The sequence below is a fragment of the Mya arenaria genome, chromosome 10, assembly GCF_026914265.1.
Source record: "Mya arenaria isolate MELC-2E11 chromosome 10, ASM2691426v1".
Classification (NCBI taxonomy): domain Eukaryota; kingdom Metazoa; phylum Mollusca; class Bivalvia; order Myida; family Myidae; genus Mya; species Mya arenaria.
In genome coordinates this window covers 7,499,990-7,522,511 of record NC_069131.1, presented here as the reverse complement: position 1 = coordinate 7,522,511, position 22,522 = coordinate 7,499,990, and the positions used below count along the sequence as shown (strand labels likewise).

The 22,522-nt window shown below is 36.9% G+C and overlaps 1 protein-coding gene across 1 annotated transcript; it reads right to left on the bottom strand.

Moving 5' to 3' along the window:
- Positions 1 to 3,415: 3,415 nt before the first annotated feature.
- On the bottom strand, positions 3,416 to 22,452 carry LOC128206983 (sialin-like). Its single transcript, XM_052909748.1, has 11 exons — positions 22,328 to 22,452; positions 18,737 to 18,915; positions 17,628 to 17,861; positions 15,611 to 15,698; positions 14,185 to 14,280; positions 13,387 to 13,508; positions 12,640 to 12,789; positions 9,935 to 10,067; positions 5,852 to 6,007; positions 5,581 to 5,666; positions 3,416 to 5,364 (listed from the first exon to the last, which is right to left on the bottom strand). The coding sequence occupies exons 1-11, from the start codon at positions 22,404 to 22,406 to the stop codon at positions 5,140 to 5,142; spliced, it is 1,548 nt and encodes a 515-aa protein (XP_052765708.1). The 5' UTR covers positions 22,407 to 22,452; the 3' UTR covers positions 3,416 to 5,139.
- Positions 22,453 to 22,522: the final 70 nt, after the last annotated feature.

The following is a 22,522-nucleotide window of genomic DNA, read 5'->3' as shown; positions in this document are numbered from 1 at the left end:
TTCGCTTCTAGAAGTAATATATTATACATTCTCTTATTTCCTAACACTTAATAAATTCTAGATCTCAACAGTCTCCGTAGCTTAGTGGTTAAGTCGTCCGCCTACGGAGTGGAAGGTCGTGGGTTTAATGCATGGACGCGTCATACAGAAAGACGTTAAAAGTTGTACAAGTAGCTGCCTTGCCAGGCACACGTTAAAGAACCAAGGGGTCTCTTCGAAAAAGAGCTAGGGTATCGCACCCGGACTTCCTTGTATTCCACCACTGTCTCTTTTGCGTGCTGGCCCTTCAGCCAAAAACAAAGGACCCTGTTATCCATGGCCGCAAGGTCTCGAGAATTACAAACATACATACAATAAATTCATTCGTGTTTGATAAGTCCGTGTTTACTCATAAGCCAACAAATGAAATTGTTTATAATATAAGACAATTTATCAACACATATATAAGGGTCGAGTTAATTGCGAATAGTTGAAACGTTTAAATAAAACAATGACAGTCCTAACTTGGTATTGTGGGGTCAAGAACTACAACAAAGGTTCAATGGTCGGTGAATTAATAATTTTGAACGAAATAATGAAATCGATTTATAGAGGTTAAACGTCATTGCAATCCACTTCTTGATTAATTTATGAAACAGATATCTTCAACCTTGTCCTACTTATCATAATACAGATACGCAAAAGGTTATTGTCCTTTGAGTTAATGTTCTCTTGAAGATTATTTGATTTTAAAAATTATAAGATTTTTATTACTTACAGAACAATTTGCAAATGTTATAAAAAAAATCCTAATAAATGTGATATACATGTTCTTCAATCATTCAGTCAATCAATCAATCAATCAATCAATCAATCAATCAATCAATCAATCAATCTATCTATCAATCAATTAATCAATCAATCAAATCCAATCAATCAATCAATCCAATCAATCAATCCAATCAATCAATCAATCTTTTTTATTCCCCCATTATTGAAGAATTACAGATGTATAAATATATATATATTGTATACTATTCATTGACGACTGTTTGGGTGAAGAACCCTAAAATATTGAAAACTGTCGTCACAAAGCACACGTGTGTGCAACTCGCTCTCTTCAAACTGGTAAACTTAGGACAACGTCCTAATGGTTTGAATGATTATAACCTGTTAACAAAGGTGTTAATTTACATTTAGAATAAAAAAATAAATTAAAAGTTAACCACGTTCTTACACCGTCTCATTAATTAGGTGTATATGCATGGTATTGAAAGCATGAGAGTCAACACATATAACTGGTTTACAAGGTCGTAGTTTTCATGATTATGCTTAACCCCTGATCACGCTGTAATGGAAGATAATACTAATTGAATGAATAAATCATCTTAAAACTAGTTTATGTATAGTTCACGGCCATATCAGGTTGCACTGAAACATTTTATCATTGCGTAAGATTATTAGCTAAACAGTGTCCCATTATGTTGTGCAAATATCCCGTGACATTTGTTCTCATTTGTATTTGAGATAGAATACTTGTTCTACTAATGTACTAGTCAATTTTAACCACGGCCTCCCCCGGGGATAGCCGGGGAAATGGGCCGTGTTTTTACCTTCCAGGTTGTCCCGCAGTGTCAGGTGAATGCGGTGGTTTTATCGGGGAATAGGCCTTACCTAGAGTCCCTTGGGTGCGGGGGCAGTTGTCGGGGGTATACCATCAGTTTGTCCCCGCAGGCCGGGGATTTAACCCGGGCTTGGCCGGACCAAAAGTCAAATTCCCCGCTATTCCCCGGACCTGGGGGCCGTGGTTACAATTGACTGGTGCATAAAAAGGGGGTAAAATATATACATCAAGAGTTCCATGCCGAATGTCATTGCATCGACGTGCAATATATAAATTGTGAACGTTGATCTTTTCATTATTTCGTTCAAACCATATCAACACAAAACACTTACACATTTACAACCTTAGCGTAAATTTAACTGTTTAAAACTGCGTGCTTTTATACATTAATGGCATACTTTTCATTTGCTGTGGACTTTTAGGTAATGGATCTATTATTTTTAACGCCATTAGATGTTTTCAAACACTATTTTTGTTAGAACTTGTTATTTTATTTTAAATACACAAGTAGAGATACATTATGAATGTATATGTGCGTACTTTACATAGGAAGATACTTATTTAGCCTCTACCAACCACTCTCCTATACGGCAGCCGTTAAAATGTCGGATATTTGGAATAGAATGCAACTTCGTATTTTAATTACCTAAAAACATATTGATATTATAATGCTAATAAGTATATAGAACATTATTTCTAAAAATATCTACATGTTTTAACACTACGTTAACAACGTCTGATAATTTAAACAAAACAAAACGAACATAAAATCCTCATATATACATATAAAAAATCAATTCACGAGATAGACATGTCACTAGTGGACTTGTGTTACGATATACTAATGCACCAGTCAATTGTTACCACGCCCAACCCCCAGGTCCGGGGAATAACGGGGACTTTGACTTTCGGTCCAGCCAACCCCGGCTAAAATCTCCTCTCTGCGGGGACGAACAGATGGTAAAATCCCCGCCAAATGCCCACGCACCCCAGGGAAGGCAGACAAAACCACCGAATTCACCCGGCACTGCGGGGCCACCTGAAAGGTAAAAACACGGCCCATTTCCCCGGCTATCCCCGGACCTGGGGGCCATGGTTACAATTGACTGGTGCATAATACCCGTCGTCTGTTCGCATTTGTTGGACAATATTAAAGTCCCGAGGCCGATATGCCGATGGCAACAGTTCTGTCTGGTACACAAATGCCCATGCAAGAACCCCTTCATTACCTGATTATATATTTTGTTCAAACACAGGATTAATATGAGAAACATATTCTAATCCCGACATTGTCTGTTTACGTCCGAGACGATTGAGCGCTTGAAGTTTCTTTGGTATTGTCCACGAAACAATTAAAATTTCAAAACAAATACCGGAAATTCACGAGTGTAAACGATATGCAGTTTATTTTTAGAATCTCAGTAAAACCCATGACGTACCCATGACATAGCCTCACGCGCGGGTAGCAGTTTATACTTTCGGCCTCGGGACAATGGTTCAGAAGTCATCCTATCCACCCCGGGACAACAGTTTTGACTGTTACACAAATGCCCATGAAACAACTGTATATTGGTAACAGACCGGAGCGTGTTTCAACTTCATTGTGAGTATACCACGTGATAAATAACGTCAGAAATTCTACGTCGGAAGGCAATATTTTGCTTTAAATGAAGACTTTAAACAAGATATCTTTATTGATTCTTAACCATTCCAAATGAACCATAGCGCAGTCTACGCCGCTTACAGGGCCACGCCTTCGGTCTTTTAATCACAGCATTTAGATGGGATGGAGAAAGAACACCACACAATATGTCATGGATTCATCATTCATGTATTCATCATTGCACACAGTACATGTATATCACAGATAATATTACGTGTAGTTTCAAACATACATAAAATTAGTTGCACCGTTTGAACATTGACTCACAAATAAAATAATATCATACATCAAATAACATACAAGACGTAATAAAAAACACAACTAAAAAAACACCTTTCAATTAGAGGAGTGAATGCGAAAATGTTCTAAGTGACATTAAATAAAGAAGCATATAGAATCTTTTCGTTTTCACCCCTCGAATTAGACAATAAAAATTATGGGGACCACTTATTGAGACCACCCCAGTAACTAACAATTCAGTAATAAAGCCGGTTTAGATGCACAAGGCCGTCAAGGTTTGGTCCAATTATCTATAGCTCAATTTCAGGTACTAGTAGATCATGTCTGACAGTGGAGACAAAAATTATTTTTGTAGAATGCAATACTAACCCTCTATTTTCTGTTTACCGCTGTGCCGTTTGCTGTGTTTTTTAACTGACAGAGAAGGAAGAGGTCAAATCAAATAATGCTAATGTCCTGCACCTGAACTTATAATAGTTCAGTAAAGTGACCGAAATTTCATAATTTTCATTGCTTTCAGATCACATTCACGTTGGAATAAACCACTTTGTTGAATGCAAAATGAGTAAATAGTTAGTCATTGCAAAATAAGATAAGAGTAAATAAAATGAAAGAAAGGCGATCACGATCATTTAAGGGGAGTGAAAGATCCCGTTAAGGTGAATAAATACAATATATCAAAACAAACCTGTGTAAAACTGCATTGTATTAATTCAAATTTGATTATTTTGCCTAAAAAGCAGACAACCGTTTTACAATTTAGATGTTTTCATACCCATAATAAATCAAGTTTACAGACAATTCAGCGACTATTCACCATCGCCGTAATTAAACTAATGAGGAGAGTGGACTGGCGGTTGAACTTTCGCTCAAAAAAATATGTGATTACAGGCGACTTACTCGAAAGACCAAAATGGTTAATGTTCAAGTTTGACGTTCTAAAGACAGTGGAGCGAATTCCCTCAGCCAGCTCCCTCTTCTGTAGATCCTCAACGTAGAACACTAACAAACATGCAAACCACAAACCAGATAGGCATTTCCGGTGAAATTGAGCGTGCTAGAAAAAAATGCCCCCCCCCCATGTCAGATGAATTATACGCAAGCAACATCGTGCAACTTCTTATTTCTCTTACTGTATGTAAAACAATAATGACTAACAACTGTACAAATAATGTGAGAATATTCATATCATTTCAATAATCATTTCAATAATTCAATAAAAGTATTTTTAAATAAATTGTTTAAAACTGTGATTTTAGATGATCTATTTGATGTCAACATTGATAAAAAAGTAAAAGGTGTCATGACTTCAGTAAACAACGTCACACGCCTTTTTTGTGAAATGAACAAAAAGGCGTTTTCTATGTCGATTTATTTTTAAAATGGAGTAATTTAAGGTGTGATCAATCATGTGCCCTAGTCCGGATCGAAAAAAAAAGTCTGACCCTCCAGCATACTGCATGGCCGGTGTCTGGGCAAGACTCGTTATTGGCGTATGCGCGTGCCCTCAAGTCTGATTTTTTCCATCAGGACCAGAAACACATGATGGATCTATCACAATTACGTCATGACTGCAGCATTGTTTCATTCGATACACTGATACAAAATACCATCTATAATCCAACCAGCGTCGTCAATCATAACTGACGGTAACTAGGCGTTTTTCTCTGTCTGTGCCCCTATTTCTGTTCACAGAAACCTCAGTATCTACGGCACGTTTGAAGGACACTCCCTGTGATTGCTCAAGGTTATTCCAGGGTTGTTCCGTGCCCCGGGCAAATATACAGTAGATTATTGCACCAGATATGTACACAGCTGCAGCAATGTAAAACACTATCTGCCATTGTTGTCTTGTGTCCTGGAAAAAGAGCGAACTGACTAAAATGAAGAAGAGCCTATCTCTGTCAACAGGGCATTCCGTTGAAGCATTATCTGTTGTTCTGTCTTTTATTTTGTCCTCACACTTTTACTGAGTTACTTTAATACAAATTGATTATCCAGCGCCAAAGAGCACTACTAAAGGTTGGTTAGTTATGCGCATAATATATATTTTTCAGCCTTAACCAGTACATACATGTTTGGTAGTGAGCCATCCAACAACCTCTGGGCCAAGGAAGCCCGGTATCGTGGCCCAAGTGTTGGACATCCCCATCAACACTCCTGTCGAAAAATATATAATGAATTTGTTGGAACATGAAGTCCAAGGGTGAGTGCAAAAAAGTATACATATACTAGTTGTTGTTGTATGTAACTTGTACATATTATTACGAGCCTGTGAAAAAAGGAATATTGTAAATATTAGCTGAAATCAATGTACATTGTAGGTATCATCCCAGCCTACATACCAGCAAAGTTTGGTGAGAGGTCAATGTGGTTGACCTGGAAACCTCCCATGGTGAACCCTCCAGCCGTGAGACAAAGGACCAACAGCGCCACTATCACTGTGTGGTTACAGCCCGCAAACTGGATACAGATCATAAGAATGCCAGGGACAGCTAGGCCTGGAATATTAAATACTCAGATATATTAAAGTAATTCACAACATATGACCACAGTCATTTGACAGGAATGAACTTCTGCTTTGGTGTCATATGACCTGAGCTATATTTAGTGACATCTACCCTAAACAAATATTTTTGTTCTTCAGATATATCAAAGGGGTCATTCCTACCAACGATCTAACATAAAATAACTATGCATTACTGCAGTTTTAAAATGTCAAAAAATCTCAAAGGCCTCAGTAATTTAAACCATTATGTCATGAGAGAGAGAGAAGCATTAGTGACAGTACACACTGAAGTATATTACACCATTATGTCATGAGAGAGAGAAGCATTAGTGACAGTACACACTGAAGTATATTACATCATTATGTCATGAGACAGAGAAGCATTAGTGACAGTTCACACTGAAGTATATTACATCATTATGTCATGAGAGAGAGAAGCATTAGTGACAGTACACACTGAAGTATATTACATCATTATGTCATGAGAGAGAGAAGCATTAGTGACAGTACACACTGAAGTATATTACACCATTATGTCATGAGAGAGAGAAGCATTAGTGACAGTACACACTGAAGTATATTACATCATTATGTCATGAGAGAGAGAAGCATTAGTGACAGTACACATTGAAGTATATTATATCATTATGTCATGAGAGAGAGAAGCATTAGTGACAGTACACACTGAAGTATATTACATCATTATGTCATGAGAGAGAGAAGCATTAGTGACAGTTCACACTGAAGTATATTACATCATTATGTCATGAGAGAGAGAAGCATTAGTGACAGTACACACTGAAGTATATTACATCATTATGTCATGAGAGAGAGAAGCATTAGTGACAGTACACACTGAAGTATATTACATCATTATGTCATGAGAGAGAGAAGCATTAGTGACAGTACACACTGAAGTATATTACATCATTATGTCATGAGAGAGAGAAGCATTAGTGACAGTACACACTGAAGTATATTACATCATTATGTCATGAGAGAGAGAAGCATTAGTGACAGTACACACTGAAGTATATTACACCATTATGTCATGAGAGAGAGAAGCATTAGTGACAGTACACACTGAAGTATATTACATCATTATGTCATAAGAAAGAAGCGATAGTGACAGTACACATTGAAGTATATTAAATCATTATGTCATGAGAGAGAGAGAAGCATTAGTGACAGTACACACTGAAGTATATTACATCATTATGTCATGAGAGAGAGAAGCATTAGTGACAGTACACACTGAAGTATATTACATCATTATGTCATGAGAGAGAGAAGCATTAGTGACAGTTCACACTGAAGTATATTACATCATTATGTCATAAGAGAGAGAAGCATTAGTGACAGTACACACTGAAGTATATTACATCATTATGCCATGAGAGAGACAGAAAGTGTCACTTTATTACATTACAACATTTTGCCATGAGAGACGGAGCAATGGCAACACTTGATTACATGACAACACTATGCCACAGGAGAAAGGAGCAATGGCGACACTTGATAACATGACAATATTATGCCATGAGAGAAAGGAGCAATAGCGACACTTGATTACATTACAATTTAAAACATTATGCCATGAGAGAAAGGAGCAATGGCGACACTTTATAACATGACAACACTATGCCATAGGAGAAAGGAGCAATAGCGACACTTGATTACATTACAACACTATGCCATGAGAGAGAAAGGAGCAATGGCGACACTTGATTACATGACAACACTTTGCCAAAGGAGGAAAGAGCAATGGCGACACTTGATAACATTACAACATTATGCCATAGGAGGAAGGAACAATGGCGACACTTGAAAACATTACAACATTATGCCATGAGAGGAAGGAGCAATGGGGACATTTGATTACATTACAACATTATGCCATAGGAGGAAGGAGCAATGGCGACACTTGATAACATTACAACATTATGCCATAGGAGGAAGGAGCAATGGCGACACTTGATTACATTACAACATGATGCCATAGGAGGAAGGAGCAATGGCGACATTTGATTACATTACAACATTATGCCATAGGAGGAAGGAGCAATGGCGACACTTGACAATATTACAACATTATGCCATGAGAGAGAAAGGAGCAATGGCGACACTTGGTTACATGACAACACTATGCCATAGGAGAAAGCAGCAAAAGCGACACTTGATTACATTACAACACCATGCCATGAGAGAGAAAGGAGCAATGGCGACACTTGATTACATTACAACACTATGCCATGAGAGAAAGGGGCAATGGCGACACTTGATTACATTACAACACTATGACATGATAGAAAGGAGCAATGGCGACACTTGAAAACATTACAACATTATGCCATGAGAGGAAGGAGCAATAGCGACACTTGATTACATTACAACATTATGCCACAAGCAAAAGAGACACTGAATTACATAGATTTATGATGCTTAATGCCTGACAAGCCCAGAAAGTTTGTAAAAGCCAAAATATAGCCAACTAATGGCTTGTTACAGCAATCCGTCATAATGACAGAAAGACACCATTTAATTCATGCTCATTACAACAGACAGAGGTTGGTTTTAGTCTACCAGGGGGACACTAAGTAGCAAGATGGATAATATAAAATAGAAGATTGACAAGGCAACAAAAACGCCTTGGTAAGAATTCTTATAAATTTACCATTAAACTGCACTATAATACAGACCACAAATGCAATTCCAAGAGCAATTTAAATTCTAAGTCATGCAATCAGCTATCTTAATATGGGAAGACAGTTTGACGAAGTCCAGACAAAATTACTGTTTTTGTAGTCTGTAGGAAGCAGGGATGATATTTTCCTAGGCCTCCAGAGACATACACATACACTTCAAGTGACAGATAATTAGTGAATAATAATATGTTGTTGCAAAACCGTGTGCAATAATAACAAAAACAAGTCCAAACAGCAGTTGATGTGTTCAAGCAGACAGAAAAACAGCTTCTATAAGTCGCAATTTAATGCTCTGGAAATGTGAAAAGGATTAAAGATGCACTCTTACTCACAAATAAGCTTTACCACAATTAATACAATAGTTTAGGTACATCAAAAAGGATGAGTTAATGTCAAAAACAATGGTTCTTATGGTAGATTACAGTTAATCTTTTAGCACTCACCAATCATTTAATATTTTTTTTCCATTCAGCTATTAAATACCCAGTTGCAATACTTTTATCAGTAATTAATATTTTCCATAAATGCATTATTTAGAAAGTAGTTATTACTCAAAATTTATGTTTGTTATACATGTGTATGAATTGATTTTGAATAAGAGTGTCACTTTAAATAGGGTAACCTTTGAAAGCTGAAAGTTTTATACTTTTACAGTAAGTCATAAACACCTCTTTTTGAAAGATCTACGTGAACTAGTCAAGGGAGCAAATTCATCAAACACATATATATATATATATATATATATATATATATATATATATATATATGTAATGATGTGGTAAGCCCCCTTTGTTGTTCTTTTTTATGGAGACTGCTCAGGTTACATAAGAGAGGTACACTGTGTGCAAAATCTCAAAATCTGCAATATTTTGTAGCCACTCTATTTTGTTGACATATTTGTTACTCTGGATACAGTTAGAAAATGAAGATTACTATCCGCAAAAAGGAAAAGGGGCAGATACATACTCAATAACCAAAAACATTATAATTTACACAATAACTTTGACACAAAACTAACCACTCCTGTACATTCATCCACATGATATGTATATATTGAACAACAAGAGCTCTGCATCCTGGTTACAATTCATATAATATGGGAGAGAATTTGGAATGAATAAACAAACAGAAAGAAAACTTTTGAAATACGGTACAAGTTTATAACTTCAAGAATCTCATAAAACAATACATAAATGTTTTTTCCAAAGGCTTACCAAAAACGGTGAGAAGACGTCTAGTTGCTTGGGTGGAAAGGTAGCCATTGCTGCGCAGATAGTCAGCTGTAAAGCTGGAACAGTTTTGGCCTAACCAGCAGCCAAGGTATGGTAACGCTGACAGTAAAGCATTCTGGCAAAGAGAAATCGAAATGCATACTGCCATAGCTTATCACTTCAGTCGATGTATCCCCCATCCCCATGTATTTAAAGTTATAATGCATGCCCCTTTCAATCGCTTCTAAAGGTTTTTTGTTGCTTTGATTAGATATCATACATTAGGCAAGTTTTATGAACATACACGTTTTAATTGTTTAAGGAAAATTATTTGATTTGATTTTATGAAAAACTTTAGCAATAATTCCTTTCAAATTGCAGAGCTTATCAGATGGTCGTTTTCCCGCGGTGAGGACAAACATATTTTTAGATTATCGGAAATTGTCTGTTCTAAGAATGAGAATATGATTGTGCTTTTTCAAGTTTTATTGATAAATAAATGTTATTTATGTTTTATGTAGGTATCTGTGTAGAAATAGTACTAGTGCTGTTATGAATGATTCGCACTCTTTGGATGTTTTACAGGTTTAATCCGAACTACTTTGCTTCATGTATGCATAACACACTGTCGTATCAGGGCATGTGTGCTAATATAAATTGAAAGCCTAATGTCTAAAACTATGCCAAGAATACACCGGAACGAAGCTATTATGCAAAAAAATGGAAACATCTTATTAGAAATATAAACGCCTAAAAATCATAGAATGAGTAGTATTTTGTTATTGTGTAGCAGGTAAATCATAGTATTTGAAGCATTAGCAACGCGAAACCTGAGATACAACTATTTTGACACTCAGACAATCATCTTTGTTTCTTATCTCATAAAAGTAATATAAAAAATGCACCATTACAAATAAGCGTGCTTCAGGGTCACGCCAGGTTATAATAACAAACCCTGCAGGCGATGGGACACTTGCGGTCGGTAATAATTTCTGGAACATCTTGGGCTAACCTCAGAGTGAATATCATTATGTTACCTTCCTACCAGAGCCTCCATTATTTTGACACACATTAATCTAATAAATATAATGATCTAAAAGTAGTTATATTCTGCTAAAAATAAAATGCCGGGATACAGAAATACAGCGCAGAAATAGCCGAACAAGCAAGAACTCAGACTGCTCGGACTGCAATACAACTAATCTATTTATATAGTTTCGACGTCATTCTGCTAAACATAAAGCGCATTGAGATAAAAAAAAAATGGGTTAAAACGACATAAATAGAAGTAGTTCTTTGGAGATTGCGGTCTTAAGACTCCCTGCGCGCATGCGCACATAGTCTAAAAATGAGTGCAGTTTGGTCATTAATATTAGCCTGACAATCTGCATTTATTTCATGTCAGAAAAGCAGGGCAAAACGGCAGCGCAAGTTTGTTTATTTACTTTAAATTGTTGAATTTTTGTTAATGTTTAAGTAAGAAATAAAAGAATTTTACCAAGAGGTGCTAGAAATGTTTTCATAGTACATGGATGCCCCCACATGCTGTGTTTGTCACAAAACCAAGTGCCATTATTTTGTACTTTCTCTATAAATCTTCATCAAAATGATGAGTTCAACAACTTAATAACATCAAATACATTCCTGTAAGATCTCATGGTGTATCATGCGCCAGTCAATTGTAACCACGGCCCCCAAGTCCGGGGGTATACCGGGGATAGGGGGGGAAACGGGTTGTGTTTTTACCTTCCAGGTGGTCGCGAAATGCCAAGTGAATGCGGTGGTTTTGTTTTCATGCCGAAATAGCTGGGAATGGGCCTTTACCTAGAATGTCCCAGGGGTGCAAGGCATTTGGCTGGGATTTTACCAGCAGTTTGTCACTGCAGGGTGGAGATTTTACCCGCGATTGGCTGGAGGGGCCCTGGTTACAATTGACTGGTGCATAACTAATAATTTTGAAGTTGTTAGCAACTAAACTATAAAAAGAAAAAAAAAGCCAATTTTTGCTAATTCAAGGGCCAAAACCGTGATTGTAGTATGTGCAGCGGGAAACAAAATACCAGACGCACAACCTCATCACAACATTGCCCTAAGATTATATGACTCTAAGTGAAATCATAGTTACTTTTGAGCGACACAAGTCCAGAAATTTGCTAATTAACACACTATAACTTTCACTAAGTGGCGAGGGGAATGAAAACCCAGCTGCGCAACTTTATCATCTAAATAACATTCTGCCAAGGTTACTTGACTCTTGGCTAAATTAAGTTTTTGAGTTTTGAATGACACAATTTGGCATAATCTTTATAGACGGAATCACAGACAGACGTACGCAGAGACAGACAAGGGCAATTCTATATGCCCTTCCCCTATGATTGGGGCCATAAAAACAAATATTTAAAGAACAGGGACAAAACACAGATCTCCTCATTGATCTAGGCCATCTTGATCAAGTATGAATAGATAAAAATGGTCAATAATTCAATAGCTTCAATCCACAAGATTACATGAATTGAATATATTAATAAGAATAAAATTAAATTGAATACACTGGTTTATATTATCATTATACATAATTAGGGTCTAAAAAATAAATAAATAAAACTTGTGCCAGTGGACTCTCCCCTGTAGCAGCAAGCTGAATATCATAGATTATTAAGTAATCTAGCAGATTATAAATTGATGAGAATCTGAATCTGTTTACTTACTGTTTTGAGGTCAAACTTAAGGACATTTTTCATGTAGCCGGGAAGACTTGTAAGCATTGTGTAGAAGCCCCAGTTGTTGGCAAAGTGGGCCACGTTTATTGCCCAGACAGCTGGGCACCGAAGGATTGGGCCCCATGGTGTTGCTAGGTCCTGCAATGGCGAACATATAATGAGCCAATAACTCCCAAAGTGGGCTATATTTATTGATGTTGCTAACTTTAAGGTGAAATTACCCTCTATGTTATAGCCCATCAACATTTTATATTGTACCTTAACTGTCAGTATAACATGTATATATATATATACACCAAAACCAACATATTTTCTATGTATATTGTGTATCTGTGTATTCTCTTTCTTCTACAGAGATGTGCGGGTGATCCACAGGCGTGTTATAGGCCATCATAAATTAAGGCCATCACTCACCTCCTTTTTGCCCACTGAAGATTCTATGTATTCCCTTCCTTCTACAGAGATGTGCAGGTGATGCGCAGGGGTGTTATAAGCCATCATAAGTTAAGGCCATCACTCACCTCCTTTCTGCCCACAGAAGACTCAATGTATTCCCTTCCTTCTACTGAGATGTGCGGGTGATGCGCAGGGGTGTTATAAGCCATCTTAAGTTAAGGCCATCACTCACCTCCTTTCTGCCCACAGAAGACTCAATGTATTCCCTTCCTTCTACAGAGATGTGCGGGTGATGCGCAGGGGTGTTATAGGCCATCATAAGTTAAGGCCATCACTCACCTCCTTTCTGCCCACAGAAGACTCAATGTATTCCCTTTCTTCTACTGAGATGTGGGGGTGATCCGCAGGCGTGTTATAGGCCATCATCATCCACAGAATGAACCACAAACATGCAAGAGCACCTGACCAGAGGATTTTAAACAATATTAATTATTTTTAAAACCCTTGAGAAATGAAATCTTTTTAAGCATCTTACTTTCAAATAACTCTTAACATCATTTCAATGATTTCATAACAGAAAACTAGGATTAGAGGAATTTGGATGAGTCTCCTGTTTGGAGCACCAATTATAGTCAAATTAAATATAATACCAATTGGACAAACCTATTATTTTGTGATGAACAAGGGGTATAACTCTTGAGTTATTCAGGCAATTTATCCCTCAATTAAACTTGATTGAGATAGTAAGCTTAGAAACGTGGTCACAAACATTCTTCATGAATGGATACTAAAAACATTAGATGTTGTCTGTACAAGATATAAACCTTTCTTGATGTAAAGGGGGCATAACTCTAGTAACTGAGACAATTTACCCGATGATTGAGCTTGAACAAGACATTAAGCCAACAAACTCTTTCACCAAGTTTCATAATAATTGGATAATGAATATCTAAGTTTTATTCCACAAGAGGTTTTGCTGACCCAACCTACACTGCCTTTTGTAGCCACTGATCCAAACAGTATTACCTGTATACCACCATTTCAGATTACTACAAAATTGAATGTCAGAATAGGTAAAACACAACATTATAATCAATATGTTTTGTCTAACAAGAACAATTCAATGGCAAAACATACCAAACACATAGAACACGGACGGCCATCCTCCCAAAAACCCACTGTCACAAAGGTAACCCGATATCGGCATTGAAATCACTGTACCCATTTGGGCACCTGAAATAAACTAGAGTTATCACCAAAGGGGACCAATATCCATCACAACTGAACACCTCCTGAACAGAAATAATGTCATACACATATAATGATCAAGTGCTATCAGAGCTCTACTCAACAGGAATGATTTCATTCACATGTAATGATCAAGTGCTATCAGAGCTCTACTCAACAGGAATGATTTCATTCACATGTAATGATCAAGTGCTATCAGAGCTCTACTCAACAGGAATGATTTCATTCACATGTAATGATCAAGTGCTATCAGAGCTCTACTCAACAGGAATGATTTCATTCACATGTAATGATCAAGTGCTATCAGAGCTCTACTCAACAGGAATGATTTCATTCACATGTAATGATCAAGTGCTATCAGAGCTCTCCTCAACAGGAATGATTTCATTCACATGTAATGATCAAGTGCTATCAGAGCTCTCCTCAACAGGAATGATTTCATTCACATGTAATGATCAAGTGCTATCAGAGCTCTCCTCAACAGGAATGATTTCATTCACATGTAATGATCAAGTGCTATCAGAGCTCTCCTCAACAGGAATGATTTCATTCACATGTAATGATCAAGTGCTATCAGAGCTCTACTCAACAGGAATGATTTCATTCACATGTAATGATCAAGTGCTATCAGAGCTCTACTCAACAGGAATGATTTCATTCACATGTAATGATCAAGTGCTATCAGAGCTCTACTCAACAGGAATGATTTCATTCACATGTAATGATCAAGTGCTATCAGAGCTCTCCTCAACAGGAATGATTTCATTCACATGTAATGATCAAGTGCTATCAGAGCTCTACTCAACAGGAATGATTTCATTCACATGTAATGATCAAGTGCTATCAGAGCTCTACTCAACAGGAATGATTTCATTCACATGTAATGATCAAGTGCTATCAGAGCTCTACTCAACAGGAATGATTTCATTCACATGTAATGATCAAGTGCTATCAGAGCTCTACTCAACAGGAATGATTTCATTCACATGTAATGATCAAGTGCTATCAGAGCTCTACTCAACAGGAATGATTTCATTCACATGTAATGATCAAGTGCTATCAGAGCTCTCCTCAACAGGAATGATTTCATTCACATGTAATGATCAAGTGCTATCAGAGCCATCTCATGTCTCCTGGTCTATATCGTACCTGCACAATATTTCAGTTTTTAGAACTGCTCTTACAACAATTAACACTAACATGATTTTTGATGTGCTTAAATGATAGTGCTAAAAATGCAAATAAATGATACCAGTTGTGCTATCAAACATCAACAAGACCTTTATAGTTTAGATTTAAAAAATCTCAAACAAACCTGTATATGAAAATCCTGTCAACTTTGACCTCTCATACAATGGTCCCCATTTCCACCACATGGCATGCATGGCTGGAAACGTGACGCCCTGAAATGGGAGGGTAAGACCAACTGCAATCAAAGACATAAAGTGTCTACATGTATGTTAACCCATGAATAATTTTCTACAAGCTCAGTATTGTTGTAGTATGTGGGTTTTTTAAAGATTTTTTTTTAAGAGCAACACACCATAATATCATCCATTCCAAAAATCTCATCAAAATTATCTTTATAACAACTGATGTGTTCAAATTCAATGTAATTATAATTCCAAGGTGATTAGACCCTTCTTCACTCATAAGACTTATCCTGTGTATAAGACTGATGCTTCATGAAACTCGTCACATTTGAAGCTCAATACCAGCAGCTCAGGTTATTTTCATATACATGTACAGCAAAGTTTCATTATTGACAGCTTTACTGGCAAAGATAAATATCTCTTTTAACATAAAGTGCAAAAAGCTCAATGCAAATTAAACACATGTTTTAAAGAATAGCTTCAACACAGTCTCCCTCATTCTGGCAGCGATTAAACAATTCCATGTGTATGTCTTTAGAAGGGATTGTGTCATGACTATAAAATAATGGTGGTCATGTTGTATGCTGTATGTACATCTTTCCTTGTGCAGGCTTGTTGTACAGTATAAAGCATGTATAGTCAGTTATCTTTCCTTGTGCAAGCTTGTTGTCCAGTATGAAGCATGTATAGTCAGTTATCTATACTTGTGCAGGCTTGTTGTCCAGTATGAAGCATGTATAGTCAGTTATCTTTTCTTGTGCAGGCTAGTTGTCCAGTATGAAGCATGTATAGTCAGTTATCTTTCCTTGTGCAGGCTAGTTGTCCAGTATGAAGCATGTATAGTCAGTTATCTTTCCTTGTGCAGGCTTGTTGTCCAGTATGAAGCATGTATAGTCAGTTATCTTTCCTTGTGCAGGCTAGTTGTCCAGTATGAAGCATGTATAGTCAGTTATCTTTCCTTGTGCAGGCTAGTTGTCCAGTATGAAGCATGTATAGTCAGTTATCTTTCCTTGTGCAGGCTTGTTGTCCAGTATGAAGCATGTACAGTCAATTATCTTTTCTTGTGCAGGCTTATTGTCCAGTATGAAGCGTGTATATACAGTTATCTATCCTTGTGCAGGTTTTTTCTCCAGTATGAATCATGTATAGTTAGTTATCTTTCCTTGTGCAGTTTTTTTTCTCCAGTATGAAGCATGTATAGTCATTTATATATCCTTGTGTAGGCCTTTTGTCCAGTATGAAGCATATATAAATGGTTATATTTCCTTGTGCACACTTGTTCACAAGTATGAAGCAGACTTGTTGTCCAGTATGAAGTATGTCAGTATTCTTTTCTTGCTCAGGTTTGATTTTGAATTTTACATATACTTAAAGCCTTTCAAATGATTATGAATCAGAATAAAATAAATTAGTTTGCAGTCAAATATTTGCAAATCAACAGACAACATAACATTTTTTAAACAATTAACAGATATTTGCCTTGGAACTTTTACACTGTAACAAGCAGAAATGGGGATTTATTAAGTAATTTTGTTCAGTTTTCTGTATTGGGCTGCATTACGAAGTAGGTTTTACCCAAAAAAGAAAGGAAAAATTAATTACCTTAAAACTACCCAAGACATTTAATACACATCAAAGTGTGGTCTAACAAGGTGAGAGGGGTCTAGTGGTATACGAGTTCAACTCTCACCCAAGACGCTGAAGGTCAGTCCCCTACAGGGGTGCTTTGAAGTTTCTTATGGCCTCTCAAAAAGGACACAGTACTGAATTCAGCCCAGGAACGTTCCAAAACTGTCTTGAGAGTTATTTATATCAGCTTGAAATTGTCTGCACAAGCGAGTTAAAATCAATTAGCATAAACTTAACTATAGCAACCATAGTTTCATTTGAAAACAAAAAGCTATAACATTGCTTACAGCATATTCACTCTAAGACCTGTCACAATTCATTTATACTCACCTCTCCCAAGCCTTCCAGCACCCGGACAGCAATAAACACACCCACATTCCAGCGAGCAGCCAGGGGCGTCAACAAGGTGAACACTGCTGTGCACAGGACACCAAAACCAAACAAGAACTTGGCCCCAAACTTCTCAGCCAGATATCCTCCCGGGATCTGGGTGAGAATGTAGCCGTAGAAGAACGAGCCCAGAACATAGCCCTGCAGATCTCTGCTCCAGCCAAACTCTCCAACCTGAAATAAAAATAATTTACATAATATTGCAGTACAGTTATTCATAGTTATTAATAAATCATCATTCATTGTCACATGAATTATTAGTAGATATTTTTATTGCTTGAATAAAATAAGAATATTCAAACTAAACGTATCCATTTATGCTTTTTACAATTATATATTAAATATATAATTTTGTGGACTTCATAGCTCAATGGGAGAATGTTTGCTTAGGGGGGCAGAAGGTCGCAGGTTAAGACCCCACCCTAGTCAAACCGAAAGATGTTGCCTAGCGCTCAACTTTAAAAGGGTAGGAATACTGAGTACTGGTTAAACCTAGGGAAACTGCGTCCTGTGTCAGTACACCGAGAATGGTAAAGAACAAAAACCTAGGGTATTGTACACGGATCCCTTGTTATAATCTCACTCTGTTTCTTCAAGTCTCCTTATATCTGGATATTACCTAGGGTCTCTGGGACGCGTGGGCCATTTGGTGGGGATTTTACCAACAGTTTGTTCCCGCAAGGTGAGAATTTACTCTATCTCATATTTCTTAAGGCAATTCAACACAATTTAAGTCGTGATGGCTTCACTGCCGGGTCAAGCCATAATGCAGCCAAAAGGTGCAGACAGACCATGATGAATTCAAATAAACAATCTAATTGTTTGTGGGAATTATTGCATCATACTGCACACCTCAAAAAAGTGAGTTTTCATATGTAAAAATGTGTTGTGATGTTTATGCTTTTAGACTTGTGATTTACCAAGGAAAATGTTGTCAATCCAAGGTTACTTCCATCAAATTAAAACAATGAATTTGTTTCTTTGAGTGACAAAAGCGTAAAACAGAATACATTAAGTGCATGAATAAACAAAACTAAAAGTAACCTTACATGTTCCTTTGTAGAATTGACTGTGTTGGAATCTGGACATTCATCACTTGTGCTGTTGTTGGAGTCATTGATATGTTTAACCATGTCCACCATAGCCACACTCAAGTTCACTCTCATGCAGTACACATTGAAGAAGCCGAAGAATGCAAGGAAAGCCAGGACGTGGCGGTAACCCCAGCCTAAAGGTTAAAAAAATAACATTACAATTAAACGTCTTTAGAATCTTTAGTCTTTAGAGCATGGACCTCTTAACCCTTACTGGACGCTTTTCAAACCGGTTTTTAGGTCAGTGCCGGTAGATATAAAAAAACTAAATCAGAACACTGGCAAGTTACTGTCATGTAATGCATCATTCTTTTTTTAATACATTCTGTCAATTCTATAATTTTTAAACATGAAAAGATTGGCAGGACCAAGTCAGGCAATTAATGTAGCTAGGTGTACTTACATGATGTAAACAACTAAAACAACTAAAACATGTGTTAGAAAAGGGTCATTATTTATAACAAATTCTGTTACTGGCTGGATAAATATCAGTATGGTACCAGGTATTGCTATGAATGTTTGATTTATAAGAGTTCATAACTGTTTGTAAATCTTGAATAGAATTTTAGTTATTTTTTGCATGGGATTTACAGAGACTTATGGCCTTACATAGCCACAATCATGCGGGTTTAGGGAACATTTTTTAACATTTGGATATTTATTGTGTTCCCTGTAAGAGTCGCCAACACAAAAATCGTCAAAGACTCTGAAGCGGCTGTTTATATGGACTAGGCCTTACATGGAAACATGATAAAGTTTCCCTGAAGGCCCATTCTTGGTTTACACTCAATGGTCCGATTGTTCAGAAATGTATTAAAGTAATGCACCAGGTCCAGGGGTATACCGGGGATAGCCGGGGAAAAGGGCTGTGTTTTTACTTTCCAGGTGCCCCCGCAGGGCCGGGTGACCGCGGTGGTTTTGTCATAGCACCAAATTTAGTGAAGATTGGGTCTTATATAGAATCTCTGGGGTGCGGGGGCATTTGGCCGGGGTTTAACCATCAGTTCGTCACAGCAGGGCGGGGATTTTACCCGGGGTTGGCTGGACCGAAAGTCAAAGTCCCGGCTATTCCCCTGACCTGGGGGTGCCGTGGTTACAATTGACTGGTGCATAAACAATGTTGTAAATGGCATTGTTGTTAGCTTTAAACTGTTTTTGGACTTGAAGTTGGATGGAAACTCGTGTGTTTTCCAGCATTTCTTAATAAGGTTAGAGACAACTGTTTCAGCTGAACTTGTTTCATGCAAATATATGAGCAAATCATAAAATAGTTCACACTTTAAAGTTAACAATGATCGCAGCCTTTAAAAGGAATAGACACAAGATGAAACCATTGCAAGAAATCAAGAAAATTGTTAAAAATAACATGAAATAGACATTGTTGTGTACAACGCATTCAATCTTACTGACTGACGTATCACATCGCTTACCACACACATATCTTTCGCTGTTTTTGTTTATTTTTCAAAAAAAAAATTAACTGGGTTTGTCTACCATGTAAATTCCAGTAAATTTAAAAATAGCATCGGTATATGTATCTGTACTCATCACGTGACTTCAACCAACTAAATATACACACTTTACCTGGAAATCATTAAGCCCTATTTTTAAATGGGTATTCTCAGCTGAGACAGCGCTAAATTATCATTTTAATCTTTTAAAACGATGTATCATCAGTCTCATATTAGTTCGTATTGATCATTCTTAGCCTGTTTTGATGAAATACTGTAATTGCCAATTTTGGGACCACAGTCTGGTGTCTACAGTAGTCCCTTTAATAACGTTGTTAACTAGAACTTACTATAACAATGTTCTTTTCAATTTTAGAATCATATATATGGTGTCCAGGGGTATACCGTGGAAATGGGCCGTTTTTTTACCTTCCAGGTGGCAATTGACTGGTGCATAGGCCAACAATTATACAATACGTCTTGTACATTATTTTTCTAAAAAGGTGAGGATTCCATTGTTCCTACCTTCTACCTTGTGTCTACCTTGTGTCTACCTTGTGTCTTCTAGGGAAATGTTTAGCCCTTTAGGCTAGTTGATCCCTTTAGACTACTTCTATGCAAATCTCCACTCCGATCTGATTTTGTTTATCAATGAAAATATTGAAATTCACTCCAGTCTGATTGTTTGCTGATGAAATTAATACACATCACTTAGATCAAAACGTTTGTGTGCCCATAACTTATCCAGTTGTGATTTAAAACTGTTCACGGTGCTGCATGTAACAATATTATGTGGAAGGCCATTCCAAATGGATATAGTACGATGTCCAAAAGAATTTAATCGAATAGACTTGTGAGCTTTAGGCATTGCAAGCTTCAAACAGTGACCTCTTGTTCCACTATTGTCCGCAAAATTGAAAAATACACTTGCATTGATATCATCAACTTCGTGAATAATTTTGAAAACTTGTATCATGTCAAATCTTTTTCTACGGTAGTCCAATGTTGGGAGATTCAGTTCATTCAATCGTTCTTGATAGGAAAGTCCACGAAATTCAGGTATTAGTCTTGTGGCTCTACGTTGCGCATTCTCCAGAACTTGCTTACATTTCTTCGTGTATGGGAAGTATATTAAATTTCCATAGTCCAAGTGGGAACGAACAAGAGACTTGTACAATGTTAAGAACAAGGATTTGTCCATGAAGGTGAATTTCCTTCTAATAAGCCCAATGATTTTGTTTACTTTGTTGACTGTATTATTAATGTGGGTTTCAAAATTCAAATTATTTGCGAAGAGCACACCCAGGTCTTTTTCAGAAAAATTCCTTGCAAGTTGGTGAACATTTCCATTCTCATCTATCATGTTATAGTCATTGTAAAAATTTTCATTACCAAATGACACAATTTTACATTTCTTAATATTAAATTTCAGTAACCAGTCCTTACTCCACTGACATAAACGGTCAATATCTTCCTGAAGCTGTTGTTGATCAGTTGCGGAAAGAATATTATTATAGATTTTACAGTCATCTGCAAACATTTTACAGAGGCATCCAACTACATCCGGTATATCGTTCACGAAAATTATGAAAAGAATCAGCCCAAGTATGGAGCCCTGGGGAATTCCTGACAAAACTGGATTCCAATCAGATTTTTGACCATCAACAACTACTCTTTGTTTGCATCCATTTAAAAAGTTTTCAAGCCAGTTCAAAATTTGTCCAGAAATACCATATGCATTTACTTTCTTAAGAAGTCTACGGTGTGGTACACTATCAAAAGCTTTTCTGAAGTCAAGGTATATTGTATCAACTTGAATGTTATTGTCAACTGCTTCAGTCCAATCCTCCAATACTGACAGTAGTTGGATAATAGTGTTTCTGTTTTTACGAAAGCCATACTGACAGTCTGACAAAAGTTTATGACGGGACAAATGTTCAACTATAACAGCCCGAATTATTTTCTCAAGCAGTTTACAAATCACAGGAGTCAATGACACGGGGTGGTAATTTCCTGGGTCTGTTTTGTCTCCTTTTTTAAAAATGCATGTTACATTTGCTAGTTTCCTACAATACTGTATATGTTTAACCATAACCTTTGTGTACTTTCTCTGGTCCCGCACTCTTTTGGGAGATGAGAGGTGCATTTTCATCGGACTGTATCATTTTTGTCATCTTTTGTGTTAAACTTTATTTGTAAACATGACCCTTGAAGCGTGACCCTCGTGACTCGAGTAACCTCCCTTTGATTTCTTGAAGAACGGTTAAATATGAAGTTACTTCCCTTATAT